Raw genomic sequence first — 17,662 nt, 5'->3', positions numbered from 1 at the left:
TGTTCTGTTTCAAAACCACACAGAATTCAAAGGTCAAGCCAGTATGCTATTGAAAATAGTTTGGCGTTAGAGGGCAAGAGGTGGACCTACAGTAGGCCTTAGCGTGTCCAGTTTTATGTCCGTCCAAAAAAGCCAGTAATAAGCCAATTAGTGACAGTCCTTAGTCCAAACTACCAGGACGCCCACAGCCAGGGCAGGCCATGAGAGGGTAATGCCAATCCACCGCTAGATAACGACTGACAGCTGAAGAGCGGGAGCGAGTGAGAGGGGCATGAAGTCAGTGATCTTCAGGTCGTAGCTCTAGAAAGAGGCCCGACTTCCGGACTTACAATTCCGAGTTGGATGAGAGTTCAAGTATTTTCCCAGTCGTAGCGCGTTTTCCTGGGATCGCAGTGCTCTTGAACTCTTTGAAGTCCGATTTTGCAGTTCCGAGTTGATTAGTGGCGCACTCAAAACATGCTTCTTTGACAGCATGGCCAATGTTGTGTTTATAATTTTAAACTAGGAATATAGACTTAATCTTCGATTTGGGACCACACAGCCACTCCACTGAATAGCAGGCGAGTGATTGCTTTGCAATGCTTGCAGTTTGCCGCGGATTCCTCCCAAACCACTCATTGTTGAATTTGCGATATCCAACTTGTTGTGTAATGTTTGTCCAATGACGGATGAGCACCGATACGTTTTATCTGTAATGTATCTTCATATCACAAGGATTTGCCAGTAGATTGTCGACTTGATTCATGATGACTGCTAGCTAAGATTTTGAAATTATGTTGACATGATTAGTCCAATCAAAGCTACTCGATTTGACGTCATTTTATGTGGCCAATTACCTTGAGCCTCCTTTGATGGGAACTTCTAATGTAACTCTATAGCAGCACCCAAGGTGCTTGAATTTTCGAGCTCGATCCTTAGACTTGGCGGTGACGTAGTGTCCCCATGAGTGACAGAACACTGAGCCAATCACGGTGCAACGCTCTGTATTTCTGCAGGCTGCCCCACCAACACAGAAAGCACTGAGCTGGGCTGAAACACCTGCACTTTGGAGCTGCTTTACTCAAGAAAACAAAAAAGAGACCATGTTTTAATGCAGCTTCATTAACTCAACGATATATGTTTTACATTGTTTGCAAACTGATATATGACACATATTAACACCAAAATAACACACAAAACAGGCAACCCCCCCCCCCCCCAAAAAAAACATTTGTATTTATTTTGGGGTAAACATGTGTGGATAAAACATGCTGTGAATGACAGGTCATCACTGTTTTAGTGTGTCTGTTAGGAACACCGTGTGCTAGAGTAGTAGTCATCCAATCACTGATATATCATGGAGAAGTTCCTGATTGAGAGATTGTATTGTAAACGTGTGTGTGACAGATGTTTCCATCCAATTGCCGACAGATTTTCATGGGAATATTCTAGAATCAAAATGAAGACAATATGCACATTTTCCCACCAAACTTTGGAACGCCGTTTGGGTCTTTGTGTGTCAATAAAGATACACGTCAATTAACACAATTCTATTATAGAATGTTGTGTGTGCTGAATTTGCACGTGCGAGCTTAGCCCACCACACCACTGCGATCACAATACACGATTTGTACAATAAATGTGGCTCAATTCACAGTTGTTTCAGAGTCCCACAAGAAGAGCTACGATGCTAATGTTCTCTGGGTGTCACTGAGTAGACTGATACCCCATGTCATTGATCCACAACCCATATGTAGGGCTGTACAGTGAAAGAAGTATGGCCCCGCGGAAGCAGAGAGAACAGTCTGTGACATGGGTGTCTGGAGGTTTTTTGACCATTTTTAGGGCCTTCCTCTGACACCGCCTAGTATACAGGTCCTGGATGTCAGGAAGCTTGGCCCCAGTGATGTACTGGGCCGTACGCACTACCCTCTGTGGCGCCTTGTGATTGGATGCCAAGCAGTTGCGATAACAAGCGCTGATGCAGCCAGTCAACTTCTTGAGGACCTGAGGGGCCCAAGTCTTTTCAGCCTCCTGAGGGGGAAGAGACGTCGTCGCACCTTCTTCACATCCAGTTTGCTGTATTTGGACCATGATACAGTAGGTCCTTAGTGGACACCGAGGAACTTGAAGCTCTCGACCAAAAGTACATCTCAGCTCTGTTACAATTGTTTTTCTCGAGTGCACTTTTATTTGTCATCGTGATTCCGGAGTAAAATTAAAACAGAAATATATGCCTTACCAACATTATACAACTATATAGAAAAGCCTTTAGTTGCTGAAATAAGTAAATGAATGAGGAGAGATTAGTCAGTGCAGAGAAATATTATAGGTCATGAATGTGTAGGGGACTTCTGGGAATGCTGTAGATTGTGTTGATGTGATTGGACCATAGGTATCAGAGACAGCATCCCGAGTGGACTTTCCTAGTGGACTTTCCTATCGTAGGGCTGTACCCACGGGTGCCATAGCAACGAGAAGCCCCAGGAGCGTTCGCAACCGACAGTGACGTCAGATAAGAACGGCATGAAACACAACAGAGGGGAGATCATTTACCAGGGGCCCAAATCAGCTGAGGCACTGCAGCAGGAGAAACCCAGGGAGGGGGCGGTGGGGGCTCTTTTGAGGGTATTCTTTTGTATTGAATCTTTTGAGACTAGAGTTGCTTCAGACTTTTCTTAACAATACCATACTACTATACTATTGATTGATTGTCTGTCTCCTCCAGTTCAGATGAACACCATCAACAAGGCAGAACTAAAGCAGAAAAGGTGAGAGAGGGAGAGAGGGAGAGAGAGAGAGAGAGAGAGAGAGAGAGACAGAGAGAGAGAGAGAGAGAGAGAGAGAGTGTGTGTGTGTATGTATGTATGTATGTATATATATATATCCCATAGCTTCTTCCTTTTTCTGTTAGTTCTTGTGGATCAAATTGTTGCATGGTGTTTCTATATAAAAATCAGTTGGTTTCAATGCCTCTGTTGAAATAGAACATTTCAGTGACTCGGAAATTCCTTCTTTCGCTGAGTAAGATTTCAGCAGGACGTTTAACCCCCCACTGTCTCTCTGCCCCTTCCTCTTTCTGTGTTTAGCGTTTTCTCATCCCCCCACCCCCCCCTCTCTCTCTCTCTCTCCCCCCCTCTCTCTCTCTCCCTTTCTCCCTTTCTCTCTCTCTCTCCCCCCTCTCTCTCTCTCCCTTTCTCTCTCGCTCTCCCTTTCTCTCTCTCTCTCTCCCTCTCTCTCTCTCTCCCTTTCTCTCTCTCTCTCTCTCTCTCCCCCCCTCTCTCTCTCTCTCTCTCTCTCTCTCTCTCTCTCTCTCTCTCTCTCTCCCTCTCTCTCTCTCTCTCCCTTTCTCTCTCTCTCTTTCATAATATTTCTCTCTCACACAATCTCTCTCTCTCTCTCTCTCTCTCTCTCTCTGTGTGTGTGTGTGTGTGTGCGTGTGCATGTGCATGACTTGTGTGTCACAGAGAAGTAAGTGAAAAATGTGAGGTGCAGTGACTCCTGTCTTTGTCGATGATGAATCTCTAGCATTCTGCTGATGCAGGACAACAGCCTATTTAAGGCTCCTGCTCTCTCTTAGACAACTATTTTTCCCAGAATTCAACTGTTTTTTACCAGAGCCATATATTTTAGAGAGTTGGGCCAACATTAAGAATTTTGAATATTGATCTAATTCTATAAATTCCGTTACATAACATCACACAGGAATATTTAAATGATGCTAACATGGCTGCCGTAGAATGTTGTAGTGTCATGTTAATTAATGCATCATAATGTACATTTACATTTACATTTAAGTCATTTAGCAGACGCTCTTATCCAGAGCGACTTACAAATTGGTGAATTCACCTTCTGACATCAGTGGAACAGCCACTTTACAATAGTAGAACCCTCAATGTCTCAACTCTCTAAATACATGGCTCTGGGTTGGACCAAACATACTGTACATGTCCAAACACAGTACATTTCCGTAACCAACACACACTGCCAAAGTAAAATAAGACATACACTCCAATCTCAAAGTATCCATAACAAACACACTTTCCCAGTATTGGGAAATAAGGGGATTTGAATTCTGGAGAAAAAAGTGAAAAGAAGTGCTAAATTAATAATGCAAACTGATTGATCAAATATGTTCTCATAAAGTGTTGATGCCATCTAGTGGCCAAACTTGGTAACATTATTCCCTGTGCCAGGCTGAGCCGACACTGCTGCAAATATCTGCAGGAAGCTACTGTTGTACTAATGCTCTTTAGAAAGACACTTAACCTAGGTTGAGTCCCAAATGGTATCCTTTTACCCATTGGGCTCTGGTCAAAAGTAGTGCACTATGTAGGGAATAGGGTGCCATTTTGGGACGTATCCCTTGAGTTGTACTATACCCAGTGTAGATTAGAATATCATGACATATCACGACATTCCGTGATGGAGTGGCTGATGCTTGTTAGTTTATTACTGTTTCGATACCAAGCAACAGAGACCAACGGAGAGACCGGTACACATCACCCTGGAACCACGAGGGGCAAGGCAACAACACAATCACTTTGTTGACTTTTACACGCCTGTGTTATACAGTACTGCAATACACAATACTATTACCTACTCCTCTACAATTATAAGTACCAGATCATTTGATGTTTTCCTGGACAAGAAGGGCTGTACTATGGGCAAACATTGCTGGGTCCAAAAAGTGTTCAGTGTCAGCTTCCTAAAAATACATCTAACCTTTATAACCCTTATCACCCTTTATAACCCGTATTACCCTTTATAACCCTTATTACCCTTTATAACCTTTATAACCTGTATTACCCTTTATAACCCTTATTACCCTTTAACCATTATTACCCTTTATAACCCGTATTACCCTTTATAACTCTTATTACCCTGTATAACCAGTTTTACCATTGATAACCCTTTATTACCCTTTAACCCGTATTACCCTTTAACCCATATTACCCTTTATAACCCTTATTACCCTTGAAACCTTTATAACCCTTATTACCCTTTAACCCATTAACCATTTAACCCTTATTACCCTTTAAACCTTTATAACCCTTATTACCCTTTATAACCCGTATTACCCTTTATAACCCGTATTACCCTTTATAAACCATATTACCCTTGATAACCCTTATTACCCTTTAACCCTTATTACCCCGTATAGCCCTTATTACCCCTTATAACCCTTATTACCCTTGATAACCCTTTATTGCCCTTTATTACCCTTTATAACCCCTATTACCCTTTATAACCCTTATTACCCTTTAACCCCTATTTCCCTTTATAACCCCTATTACCCTTTAACCCTTATTACCCTTGATAACCCTTTATTGCCCTTTATTACCCTTTATAACCCCTATTACCCTTTATAACCTTTATAACCCGTATTACCCTTTATAACCCCTATTACCCTTTAACCCTTATTACCCTTTATAACCCGTATTACCCTTTATAACTCTTATTACCCTGTATAACCAGTTTTACCCTTGATAACCCTTTATTACCCTTTAACCCATATTACCCTTTAACCCATATTACCCTTTATAACCCTTATTACCCTTGATAACCCTTTATTACCCTTTAACCCATATTACCCTTTAACCCATATTACCCTTTATAACCCTTATTACCCTTTATAACCCTTATTACCCTTGAAACCTTTATAACCCGTATTACCCTTTAACCCTTATTACCCTTTAACCCATTAACCATTTAACCCTTATTACCCTTTAAACCTTTATAACCCTTATTACCCTTTAACCCTTATTACCCTTTATAACCCGTATTACCCTTTATAACCCGTATTACCCTTTATAAACCATATTACCCTTGATAACCCTTATTACCCTTTAACCCTTATTACCCTGTATAGCCCTTATTACCCCTTATAACCCTTATTACCCTTGATAACCCTTTATTGCCCTTTATTACCCTTTATAACCCTTATTACCCTTTAACCCATATTACCCTTTATAACCCTTTAACCCTTTATAACCCTTTATAGCCCTTATTACCCGTTTTACCCTTTAACCCTTTATAACCCTTATTACCCGTTATAACCCTTTATAACCCTTTATAACCCCTATTACCCTTTATAACCCCTATTACCCGTTATAACCCTTTATAACCCTTATTACCCTTTATAACCCTTTATAACCCCTATTACCCTTTATAACCCCTATTACCCTTTATAACCCATATCATCCTTGATAACCCTTATTACCCTTTATAACCCTTATTACCCTTTATAACCATTATTTCCCTTTATAACCCTGTTTATCTTTTATAACCCTTATTACCCTTTATAACCCCTATTACCCTTTATAACCCCTATTACCCTTTATAACCCTTTATAACCCTTTATAACCCCTATTACCCTTTATAACCCTCTATAACCCCTATTACCCTTTATAACCCATATTATCCTTGATAACCCTTATTACCATTTATAACCATTATTTCCCTTTATAACCCTGTTTATCTTTTATAACCTTTATTACCCTTTATAACCCCTATTACCCTTTATTACCCCTATTACCCTTTATAACCCTCTATAACCCCTATTACCCTTTATAACCCGTATTACCCTTTATAACCCTTATTACCCTTTATAACCCTTATTACCCTTGATTACCCTTTATAACCCCTATTACCCTTTATAACCCCTATTACCCTCTATAACCCCTATTACCCTTTATACCCCGTATTACCCTTTATAACCCTTATTACCCTTTATAACCCTTATTACCCTTTATAACCCCCTCCCTCCCTCCCTCTCATTATGAAGCTAGTGTGTAGACCGAATGTGACCATCTATGCCAAGAACGCTAACCCTGAACTGTCCTATGTTGAGGCTATACCAACCCTAAACTGTCCTATGTTGAGGCTATACCAACCCTAAACTGTCCTATGTTGAGGCTATACCAACCCTAAACTGTCCTATGTTGAGGCTATACCAACCCTAAACTGTCCTATGTTGGACACCCCTTCAAATGAGTCGATTTGGCTATTTCAGCCACACCCGTTGTTGACGTGTGTATAAAATCGAGCACACAGCCATGCAATCTCCATAGACAAACATTGGAAGTAGAATGACCTTACTGAAGAGCTCAGTGACTTTCAACGTAGCATCGTCAGAGGATGCCACCTTTCCAACAAGTCAGTCAAATTTCTGCCCTGCTAGACATTCCCGGTCAACTGTAAGTGCTGTTATTGTGAAGTGGAAAAATCTATGAGCAACAACAGCTCAGCCGCAAAGTGGTAGGCCACACAAGCTCACAGAACAGGACCACTGAGTGCTGAAGCACACAGCGCAAATAAATTGTCTGTCCTCGGTTGCAACACTCACTACTGAGTTCCAAACTGCCTCTGGAAGCAACGTCAGCACAATAACTGTTTGTCGGGGACTTCATGAAATGGGTTTCCGTGGCCGAGCAGCCGCACACAAGCCTAAGATCACCATGCACAATGCCAAGCACCGGCTGAGGTGGTGTAAAGCTTGGAGCAGTGGAAACTCTGGAGCAGTGGAAACTCTGGAGCAGTGGAAACGCATTCTCTGGAGTGATGAATCATGCTTCACTATCAGGCAGTCCAATGGACAAATCTGGGTTTGGCAGATGCCAGAAGAATGCTTACCTGCCCCAATGCATAGTGCCAACTGGAGGAGAAATAATGGTTTGGGGCTGTTTTTCATGGTTCGGGCCCCTTATTTCCAGTGAAGGGAAATCTTAACGCTACAGCATACAATTACAATCTCAATGATTCTGTCCTTCCAACTTTGTGGCAACAGTTTTGGGAAGGCCCTTTCCTGTATCAGCATGACATTGCAAGCGAGATCCATACAGAAATGGTTTGTCGAGATCGGTGTGGAAGAACTTGACTGGCCTGCACAGAGCCCTGACCTCAACACCTTCAAACGCCTTTGCAATGAATTGGAACTCTGACTGCGAGCCTAATCGCTTAACATCAGTGCCCGACCTCACTACTGTCGCTCTCGCTGCTGGTGATTCTTTGATCCACCTCTACGCAGACGACACCATTCTGTAAACATCTGGCCCTTCTTTGTCTGTGTTAAGGGTCACAGTTGTAAATGAGAACTTGTTGTCAACTAGTCTACCTGGTAGTGTATCAATACCAACCCTGAATTGCCCTACATTGAGGCTAACTGCACCGTGGTGAGAAAGACAACACAAGCGAACACACAGAAAACACAACCTTATGAAATTTGTTTGCTTTTCTGTTTTGGATTAAAAACCTGTTGTTAGTGATTAACATCTGTCTCTCACCTGGGGGGGGGTTGTGTGTGTGTCACATTCAGTTTGGGGACAAGGTGTTCCTCCATCTGTGTGTGGGGGGGGGGGGGGGTGAGTTGCTCTCTCTCTGCTTTCTTCTCTCTTTACATTTCCTAGTAGGATGGTTAGTGGCTCAAATGGTATCTCTAACAAATAGGTTGTCCTCTGCCTCTCCTTTCTCCCTTCTCCTCACACTTATTTTCCTCTCCTCCTACCCCTCTCCTCCCCGCCCCTCCTCCTACCCCTCTCCTCCCCACCCTCCTCCTACCCCTCTCCTCCCCACCCCTCCTCCTACCCCTCCTCCCCACCCCCTCCTCCTACCCCTCCTCCCCACCCCTCTCCTCCCCGCCCCTCCTCCTACCCCTCTCCTCCCCCGCCCCTCCTCCTCCCCCTCTCCTCCTCCTACCCCTCTCCTCCCCACCCCTCCTCCTACCCCTCCTCCTAACCCCCTCCTCCCCGCCCCTCCTCCTACCCCTCTCCTCCCCCCCCCCTCCTCCTCCTACCCCTCTCCTCCCCACCCCCTCTCCTCCCCGCCCCTCCTCCTCCTACCCCTCTCCTCCCCACCCCTCTCCTCCCCGCCCATCTCCTCCCCCTCTATTCCTACCCTCTCCTCTCCCCTCCTCCTCCCCCTCTCCTCCCCACCCCCTCTCCTCCCCGCCCCTCCTCCTCCTACCCCCTCTCCTCCCCACCCCTCTCCTCCCCGCCCATCTCCTCCCCCTCTATTCCTACCTCTCCTCTCCCCTCCTCCTCCCCCTCTCCTCCCCACCCCTCTTCCTACCCCTCTCCTCTAGGTAGCAGATGTAACCGACAGTGTGGTCAACATGGTTCCCTCTAATGTGGAAGTGTCACTCCGTAAGGTGGATGCTGTGGTCTGGGACCCAGACACAGGTACTGTAATGTCCCTCTTTAAGCCGAACGTACAGTATCTAACACCAAATAGCCGCTCTGATTACTTGCGTGACAAAAATACGCAAATGTATCCAGCGATGCAATTTGTAACTCGGAGCAGAATCACCATCTTGTGTTGCGTTTAATGAGCCTTTATGTTTAATTTCTCATCATTATAAGAATGGTGATTAGGGTGTCTGACATTGGGTGTGAAATTAAAACATGGACTGGACAGTAATGTTCACTGTATTTTAATGATAACATGGACTGGACAGACAGTAATGTTCCCTGTATTAGAATGAAAACATGGACTGGACAGACAGTAATGTTCACTGTATTTTAATGATAACATGGACTGGACAGTAATGTTCACTGTATTTTAATGATAACATGGACTGGACAGTAATGTTCACTGTATTTTAATGATAACATGGACTGGACAGTAATGTTCCCTGTATTATAATGATAACATGGACTGGACATACAGTAATGTTCCCTGTTTTATAATGAAAACATGGACTGGACAGACAGTAATGTTCCCTGTTTTATAATGAAAACATGGACTGGACAGACAGTAATGTTCCCTGTATTAGAATGAAAACATGGACTGGACAGTAATGTTCCCTGTATTTTAATGATAACATGGACTGGACAGTAATGTTCACTGTATTTTAATGATAACATGGACTGGACAGTAATGTTCCCTGTATTATAATGATAACATGGACTGGACAGTAATGTTCACTGTATTTTAATGATAACATGGACTGGACAGACAGTAATGTTCACTGTATTTTAATGATAACATGGACTGGACAGACAGTAATGTTCACTGTATTTTAATGAAAACATGGACTGGACAGTAATGTTCACTGTATTTTAATGATAACATGGACTGGACAGACAGTAATGTTCGCTGTATTTTAATGATAACATGGACTGGACAGTAATGTTCCCTGTATTTTAATGATAACATGGACTGGACAGTAATGTTCACTGTATTTTAATGATAACATGGACTGGACAGACAGTAATGTTCACTGTATATTAATGATAACATGGACTGGACAGTAATGTTCCCTGTATTATAATGATAACATGGACTGGACAGACAGTAATGTTCACTGTATTTTAATGATAACATGGACTGGACAGACAGTAATGTTCACTGTATTTTAATGATAACATGGACTGGACAGTAATGTTCCCTGTATTATAATGATAACATGGACTGGATAGACAGTAATGTTCCCTGTATTTTAATGATAACATGGACTGGACAGTAATGTTCCCTGTATTATAATGATAACATGGACTGGACAGTAATGTTCACTGTATTTTAATGATAACATGGACTGGACAGTAATGTTCCCTGTATTCTAATGATAACATGGACCAGACAGCAATGTTCACTGTATTTTAATGATAACATGGACTGGACAGTAATGTTCACTGTATTTTAATGATAACATGGACCAGACAGTAATGGTCACTGTATTTTAATGATAACATGGACTGGACAGTAATGTTCACTGTATTTTAATGATAACATGGACCAGACAGTAATGGTCACTGTATTTTAATGATAACATGGACTGGACAGTAATGTTCCCTGTATTATAATGATAACATGGACTGGACAGACAGTAATGTTCACTGTATTTTAATGATAACATGGACTGGAGAGACAGTAATGTTCACTGTATTTTAATGATAACATGGACTGGACAGACAGTAATGTTCCCTGTATTTTAATGATAACATGGACTGGACAGACAGTAATGTTCCCTGTATTTTAATGATAACATGGACTGGACAGTAATGTTCCCTGTATTTTAATGATAACATGGACTGGACAGACAGTAATGTTCACTGTATTTTAATGATTACATGGACCGGACAGTAATGTTCCCTGTATTTTAATGATAACATGGACCAGACAGTAATGGTCACTGTATTATAATGATAACATGGACTGGACAGTAATGTTCCCTGTATTTTAATGATAACATGGACTAGACAGACAGTAATGTTCACTGTATTATAATGATAACATGGACTGGACAGACAGTAATGTTCATTGTATTTTAATGATAACATGGACTGGACAGTAATGTTCCCTGTATTTTAATGATAACATGGACTGGACAGACAGTAATGTTCACTGTATTTTAATGATAACATGGACTGGACAGTAATGTTCCCTGTATTTTAATGATAACATGGACTGGACAGACAGTAATGTTCACTGTATTTTAATGATAACATGGACTGGACAGACAGTAATGTTCACTGTATTTTAATGATAACATGGACTGGACAGACAGTAATGTTCCCTGTATTTTAATGATAACATGGACCAGACAGTAATGTTCACTGTATTATAATGATAACATGGACTGGACAGTAATGTTCCCTGTATTTTAATGATAACATGGACTGGACAGACAGTAATGTTCACTGTATATTAATGATAACATGGACTGGACAGACAGTAATGTTCCCTGTATTTTAATGATAACATGGACCAGACAGTAATGTTCACTGTATTATAATGATAACATGGACTGGACAGTAATGTTCCCTGTATTTTAATGATAACATGGACTGGACAGACAGTAATGTTCACTGTATATTAATGATAACATGGACTGGACAGACAGTAATGTTCCCTGTATTTTAATGATAACATGGACCAGACAGTAATGTTCACTGTATTATAATGATAACATGGACTGGACAGTAATGTTCCCTGTATTTTAATGAAAACATGGACTGGACAGACAGTAATGTTCCCTGTATTTTAATGATAACATGGACTGGACAGTAATGTTCCCTGTATTTTAATGAAAACATGGACTGGACAGACAGTAATGTTCACTGTATTTTAATGATAACATGGACCAGACAGTAATGTTCACTGTATTATAATGATAACATGGACCAGACAGTAATGTTCACTGTATTTTAATGATAACATGGACCAGACAGTAATGTTCACTGTATTCCAGGTTCCATAGATGAGACCAACAACTCCAGTCAGTAGGACAGAGACAGTGATGACATCAGTGGCTCGGATGAGGAGTGAGAGAAACCGATTGTCCAGAATCTTCGAGATGCCCGTGTTTGATTGATTGTCTGTCACCGAAGGTCAAGAGGATGGTCTCACTAGCTGTGAGAGTGATTGATCTATTTTATTGTCCATTTTCCGTACAGTCCTAGGAACGGTAAGGCTGTAAGACTTACTGTTACTGCTTTTTAATTTATAAAGAAATGGTATTGATCTCTACTGTATGCACAGATACAAATATCAATCTGGTATAGAGGAGTTTCTCTCTACCCTCTGGTACAGTGTCCATATTAAAACATAGTCAGGCATCAGACAAATCTGGGTCAGAATCAATGTCCTAATATGGACACCATACTAAGACGTTGCTGTAATGAAATAAGGCCACTGTATTGAATATTCAGCTACATACTTTCTGTTTGAGTGTACAGTGTGTGACATGGCGTTAAATGTGCTGTAATATTCATTAAAACCAAAGGAGGAACTCCATCTATCGAACTTGCATTGTGTGTCGCACTTGACACACACACACACTTTGTTTCAGCCTGTCTCTCTCTCTGGGCCACATGATTAGATAGCACACAGACAGGCTAGGACCAAAGTTCCATCCTGGGACATCGTAAAGGACCTTTGAAAGTCACGTGCAGAGCTCGAGTCGACGACAACGTGCCTTTTGATCGAATCCCAGACGAAAGTCACTGATAAAAAATAATCATATGCAGGTAAAACCAGACCATCGCTTCACGATCATTACCTTATTGGCAAAGTAAACATTTATGTCGAGGAACCTGTCAAAATAATGGTTTGGCTCGAAGCTGAAAATAAAACGTATATTTGGAATACTCAATCAAGTCCAATACATGATGACATCAAAGATTCACAATTCAATTCACAATCACATCCCTTCTTATAAATTTATACCATTAAATAGTATAATATACAACATCTTGACACTTAGGACTACGGAATAATGTCAGGTCCAAAGGCTAACCTCCCAGCCTAGTTACAGCGATCAACCAGCACAACCAATTAACAGCACAATATTATTCAACATCTTTGAACAACCAACGTGCAACATCAAGGCCAGCTTTGAGCAGAGCAGAGTCCTTCTGTCTGTAAGGGGGGCGTTCACAAGACAAAGTCAGTTCACGAAAACGTATCGTCAAATACACACAACCGTGACATGTTACACACATGTTGTCCGACAAGACGTTGTCAAATCCTAATGACTTGATATGTTGTTGCATTGCTCTCCGTTCCTCTCAGTACCTTGGCGATTGACAGCTATATATTTTATGTCAAATGAAGATTTCAACACTGTTCAGTACCGATATCCTAGTACCGCGCAACAGACACAAAAACAGTTGCTAAGGAACGGTTGGCATAACATTGGAGTAACCTTGCAGTAGCATGTTTGAGAATACAACAGACACAAAAACAGTTGCTAAGGAACGGTTGGCATAACATTGGAGTAACCTTGCAGTAGCATGTTTGAGAATACAACAGACACAAAAACAGTTGCTAAGGAACGGTTGGCATAACATTGGAGTAACCTTGCAGTAGCATGTTTGAGAATACAACAGACACAAAAACAGTTGCTAAGGAACGGTTGGCATAACATTGGAGTAACCTTGCAGTAGCATGTTTGAGAATACAACAGACACAAAAACAGTTGCTAAGGAACGGTTGGCATAACATTGGAGTAACCTTGCAGTAGCATGTTTGAGAATACATTCTTCCGTGAGATTTGGATGTGTTGACTGAGAACATCAGGGTTGCAAAATTCCTGTGCCTTCTGGGAGGATTCCTGGATTTCCTGCTGATTCCCTTCGGGTTAAAACATCTTCCAATCAGGATTTCTATAAAACATGGGAATTTGGGGAGTTACCTGGAATTTTGCAACCCTGCAAAACATACACAGTACCACAAACCCTTTATATACAGTACCAGTCAAACGTTTGGACACACCTACTCATTCAAGGGTTTTTCTTTATTTTCTTTTTTTTTTGCTGTAGAATAATAGTGAAGACATAAACTATGGAATCATGTAGTGACCAAAATAATGTTAAACAAATCAAAATATTTTTTCGAGATTTGAGATTCTTCAAAGTAGCCAACCTTTGCCTTGATGACAGCTTTGCACACTCTAGGCATTCTCTCAACCAGCTTCATGTGAGGTAGTCACCTGGAAAGAATTTCAATTAACAGGTGTGCCTTGTTAAAAGTTAATTTGTGGAATTTCATTCCTTCTTAATGTGTTTGATCCAATCAGTTGTGTTGTGTCAAGGTAGGGGTGGTATACAGAAGAAAGCCCTATTTGGTAAAAGACCAAGTCCATATTATGGCAAGAACAGCTCAAATAAGGAAAGAGAAACAACAGTCCATCACTTTAAGACACGATGGTCAGTCAATCAGGAAAAATCATGAAGCACTACGATGAAACTGGCTCTCATAAGGACCGCCACAGGAAAAGGAGACCCAGAGTTACCTCTCCTGCAGAGGATAAATTCATTAGAGTTACCTGCACATCAGATTGCAGCCCAAATAAATGCTTCAGAGTTCAAGTAACAGACACATCTCAACATCTACTGTTCAGAGGACACTGCATAAATCAGGCCTTCATGGTCAAATTGCTGAAACCACTACTAAAGGACACCAATAATAAGAAGAGACTTGCTTGGTCCAAGAAACACGAGCAATGGACATTAGACCGGTGGAAATCTGTCCAAATTTGAGTCCAAATTTGAGATTTTTGGTTCAAACTGCCGGTTCTTTGTTAGACGCAGAGTACGTGTACGGATGATCTTCGCTTGTGTGGTTCCCACTGTGAAGCATGGAGGATGAGGTGTGATGTTGCTTTTCTGGTCACAGTGTCTGTGATTTATTTAGAATTAAAGGCACACTTAATCAGCACTCTGCAGTGATACGCCATCCCATCTGGTTTGCGCTTAGCGGGACTATAATTTGTTATTCAACTGTACAATGACCCAAAACACACCTCCAGGCTGTGTAAGGGCTATTAGACCAAGAAGGAGAGTGATGGAGTGCTGCATCAGATGACCTGTCCTCCACAATCACCTGACCTAAACCTAATTGAGATGGTTTGGGATGAGTTGGACCACAGAGCGAAAGGAAAAGCAGCCAACAAGTGCTCAGCATGTGTGGGAACTCCTTCAAGACAGTTGGAAAAGCATTCCACATGAAGCTGGTTGAGAGAATGCCAAGAGTATGCAAAGCTGTCATCAAGGCAGGGTGGCTACTTTGAAGAATCTAAAATACTGCCTGATTCCATGTGTTATTTCATAGTTTTGACGTCTTCACTATTATTCTACAATGTAGAAAATAGTAAAAATAAAGAAAAATCCTTGAATGAGTAGGTGTGTCCAAACTTTTGACGGGTACTGTGTGTGTGTATATATATATATACACACACACACACACACACACTTTAACATTCGCTTGGTTATATTTATATATTAACACACAATGATCTCTGTATAGATTTGTCATAAATACGATGGAGAGGGACCGTTGTCATAGCAATAAAAAACACAAGTGAACGGTCACTTTACAACACACACACACACACAAATGTGTTCTTTAAGTTTCGCTTTGTAAAGTGCAAGGCAACATACAGTAAACTCAAACGACACAGTAAAATGAACGACACACACACAGTGTCGTTGGCACACACACACAATCGGCATATGTCATTTAAAATCAGTGCGCCTGATAAGAAACTTTCCACATATGTAAAGGTACCTCATTAAAGCCTCTGACAGCAGCATGCTAATGGTACAGTAGCACATTCATATAGCTAACAGTTCATCTGATTGACTATAAACATCATTATTTCAAGTTTGTTCAGCATTAAATTGATTAAATAAATGTTCAAGATATTACAGGACGTTGTAATACATGTTGTATCCATTTCCTAATTTATTATTATTTATGAACGGATTCTTTCTATTAATAACGTAATAAAAAAAAATAAAAAAAAGTTTATAGAAGTGTCTTCAGATAAAGCGCTACACAATTTCTACAAGAGAATATATATATATATATATATATATATATATACACACACACATTCAATCAAAACCATTAGGGAATGTATAAGCTCATGGTGAGTGTTTGTCTTAACCACAGATCTAGGATCAGATGTCGAATTCTAATCTTGACCTTAGATCAGTGTCTACTGGGCTACTTCTTCCATCTCACAGGATAGTGAAGAGTGGAAGGCATGCAGGGAGGGAGACATCAGGCCAGTCGTACTACCTTATGAATATTCACACAGTAATATGAATATTCACAAGGGTAGAACAAATATTCAGACAGTAATATGAATATTCACAAGGTAATACGCACACATGTAATACATTCCTCAATATGACCCTGCAATAGTCTATTTTTTGTTTTACATTTATGAGTCTCCAGTTAATAATTTGAGATGTTGTTTACATTGTTGTTCATTTGTATTTTTGTTGTTCTTACGGCGATAGGAACAGAAAGCAAAGTCGTCTTCAGACTTCAGATTTCTCGAGGAAACTAAAAAGTCCTGTAAGTTGTCACGAAAGTCAATAAAGATTACAAAAAAGAGAGAAAAAGAGGAAGGGTAGTGTAAACGCCTGCCAAAAAAAGGAGTTATTTAAAAATAAAAACAAAATGGCTGCTCATGTCATGCAAAGGAGAGCTCCGCCTACGTAAACACATTGCGTCGTCAAGGAAACAAGTTGCTAAGAGAGCGTCTCTTCTCCTTCTCTGCTTTCATCTCAAGAAGCCACGCCCACCTCCTGGGTCAGCAGGCCAAATAGAACCAATAACAGGACCCCAATGGTGAAAGGATGCAAAGCCACACCCCTTAGTTAAAAACAACTCCTCCCTAATTTCAAAATGGAGAACATCGAGAGTCAAGGGGGAGGTGTTAGCTGAAAGGCGAAAGGGTCGTGGAATCATTTTATACTTCTCACCCCCCGGTAGGTAAAGCCCACGTCCCGTAGGAAGAAGAGGGTGACACCCCTCGCCTCCCCTGGCTGCCATGGTGATGGGTGTACCTTGTTAAGCCTTTGCGTTTAAGTTCCTCAATTGCCTGAAGGACCCGTCTCATTTGCGCCACCTTTAATATCCCAAGATCCTGTTGGAGACAGACAATAACAACAATAGTTCCCCATTTGTTTTATACAGTATATTTGATGGTACTCTTATAAAATCACTACAGGTACTTTATATATCAACTCAAATAACTTCATAATCAAAAGTCAAATTATGTAGAAAATGTACACAACAATACATAATAATTTGGTGGGTGCTTATGCACTATTGTACACGTGTGAATTGTTTTTTTGTTTTTTTTGCATGTCCAATTTCTGGGTCTGCCATTATAAAAACAGTTGGAGCAATTTGGGTTAAGTGCCATGCTCAAGGCACACCGACAGAT

The 17,662-nt window shown here is 41.1% G+C and overlaps 1 protein-coding gene across 6 annotated transcripts in view; it reads right to left on the bottom strand.

The window, feature by feature from the left end:
- Positions 1 to 13,041: 13,041 nt before the first annotated feature.
- Positions 13,042 to 17,662, bottom strand: part of LOC135510301 (diacylglycerol kinase delta-like) — an 85,049-nt gene continuing 80,428 nt past the window's right edge. For 5 of the 6 annotated variants that reach the window (XM_064931113.1, XM_064931115.1, XM_064931116.1 and 2 more), the window contains one exon: positions 13,042 to 17,359. In XM_064931113.1, the coding sequence (XP_064787185.1) occupies positions 17,307 to 17,359 (53 nt within the window). In that variant the 3' untranslated portion in view covers positions 13,042 to 17,306. The remainder of the gene's footprint in view (positions 17,360 to 17,662) is intronic. The other variant, XM_064931114.1, reaches the window with a different exon arrangement.

This window comes from Oncorhynchus masou, chromosome 23, assembly GCF_036934945.1.
Source record: "Oncorhynchus masou masou isolate Uvic2021 chromosome 23, UVic_Omas_1.1, whole genome shotgun sequence".
NCBI lineage: Eukaryota > Metazoa > Chordata > Actinopteri > Salmoniformes > Salmonidae > Oncorhynchus > Oncorhynchus masou.
Note: the sequence above shows the minus strand (reverse complement) of the source record. Positions and strands in the feature narration are given on the sequence as shown.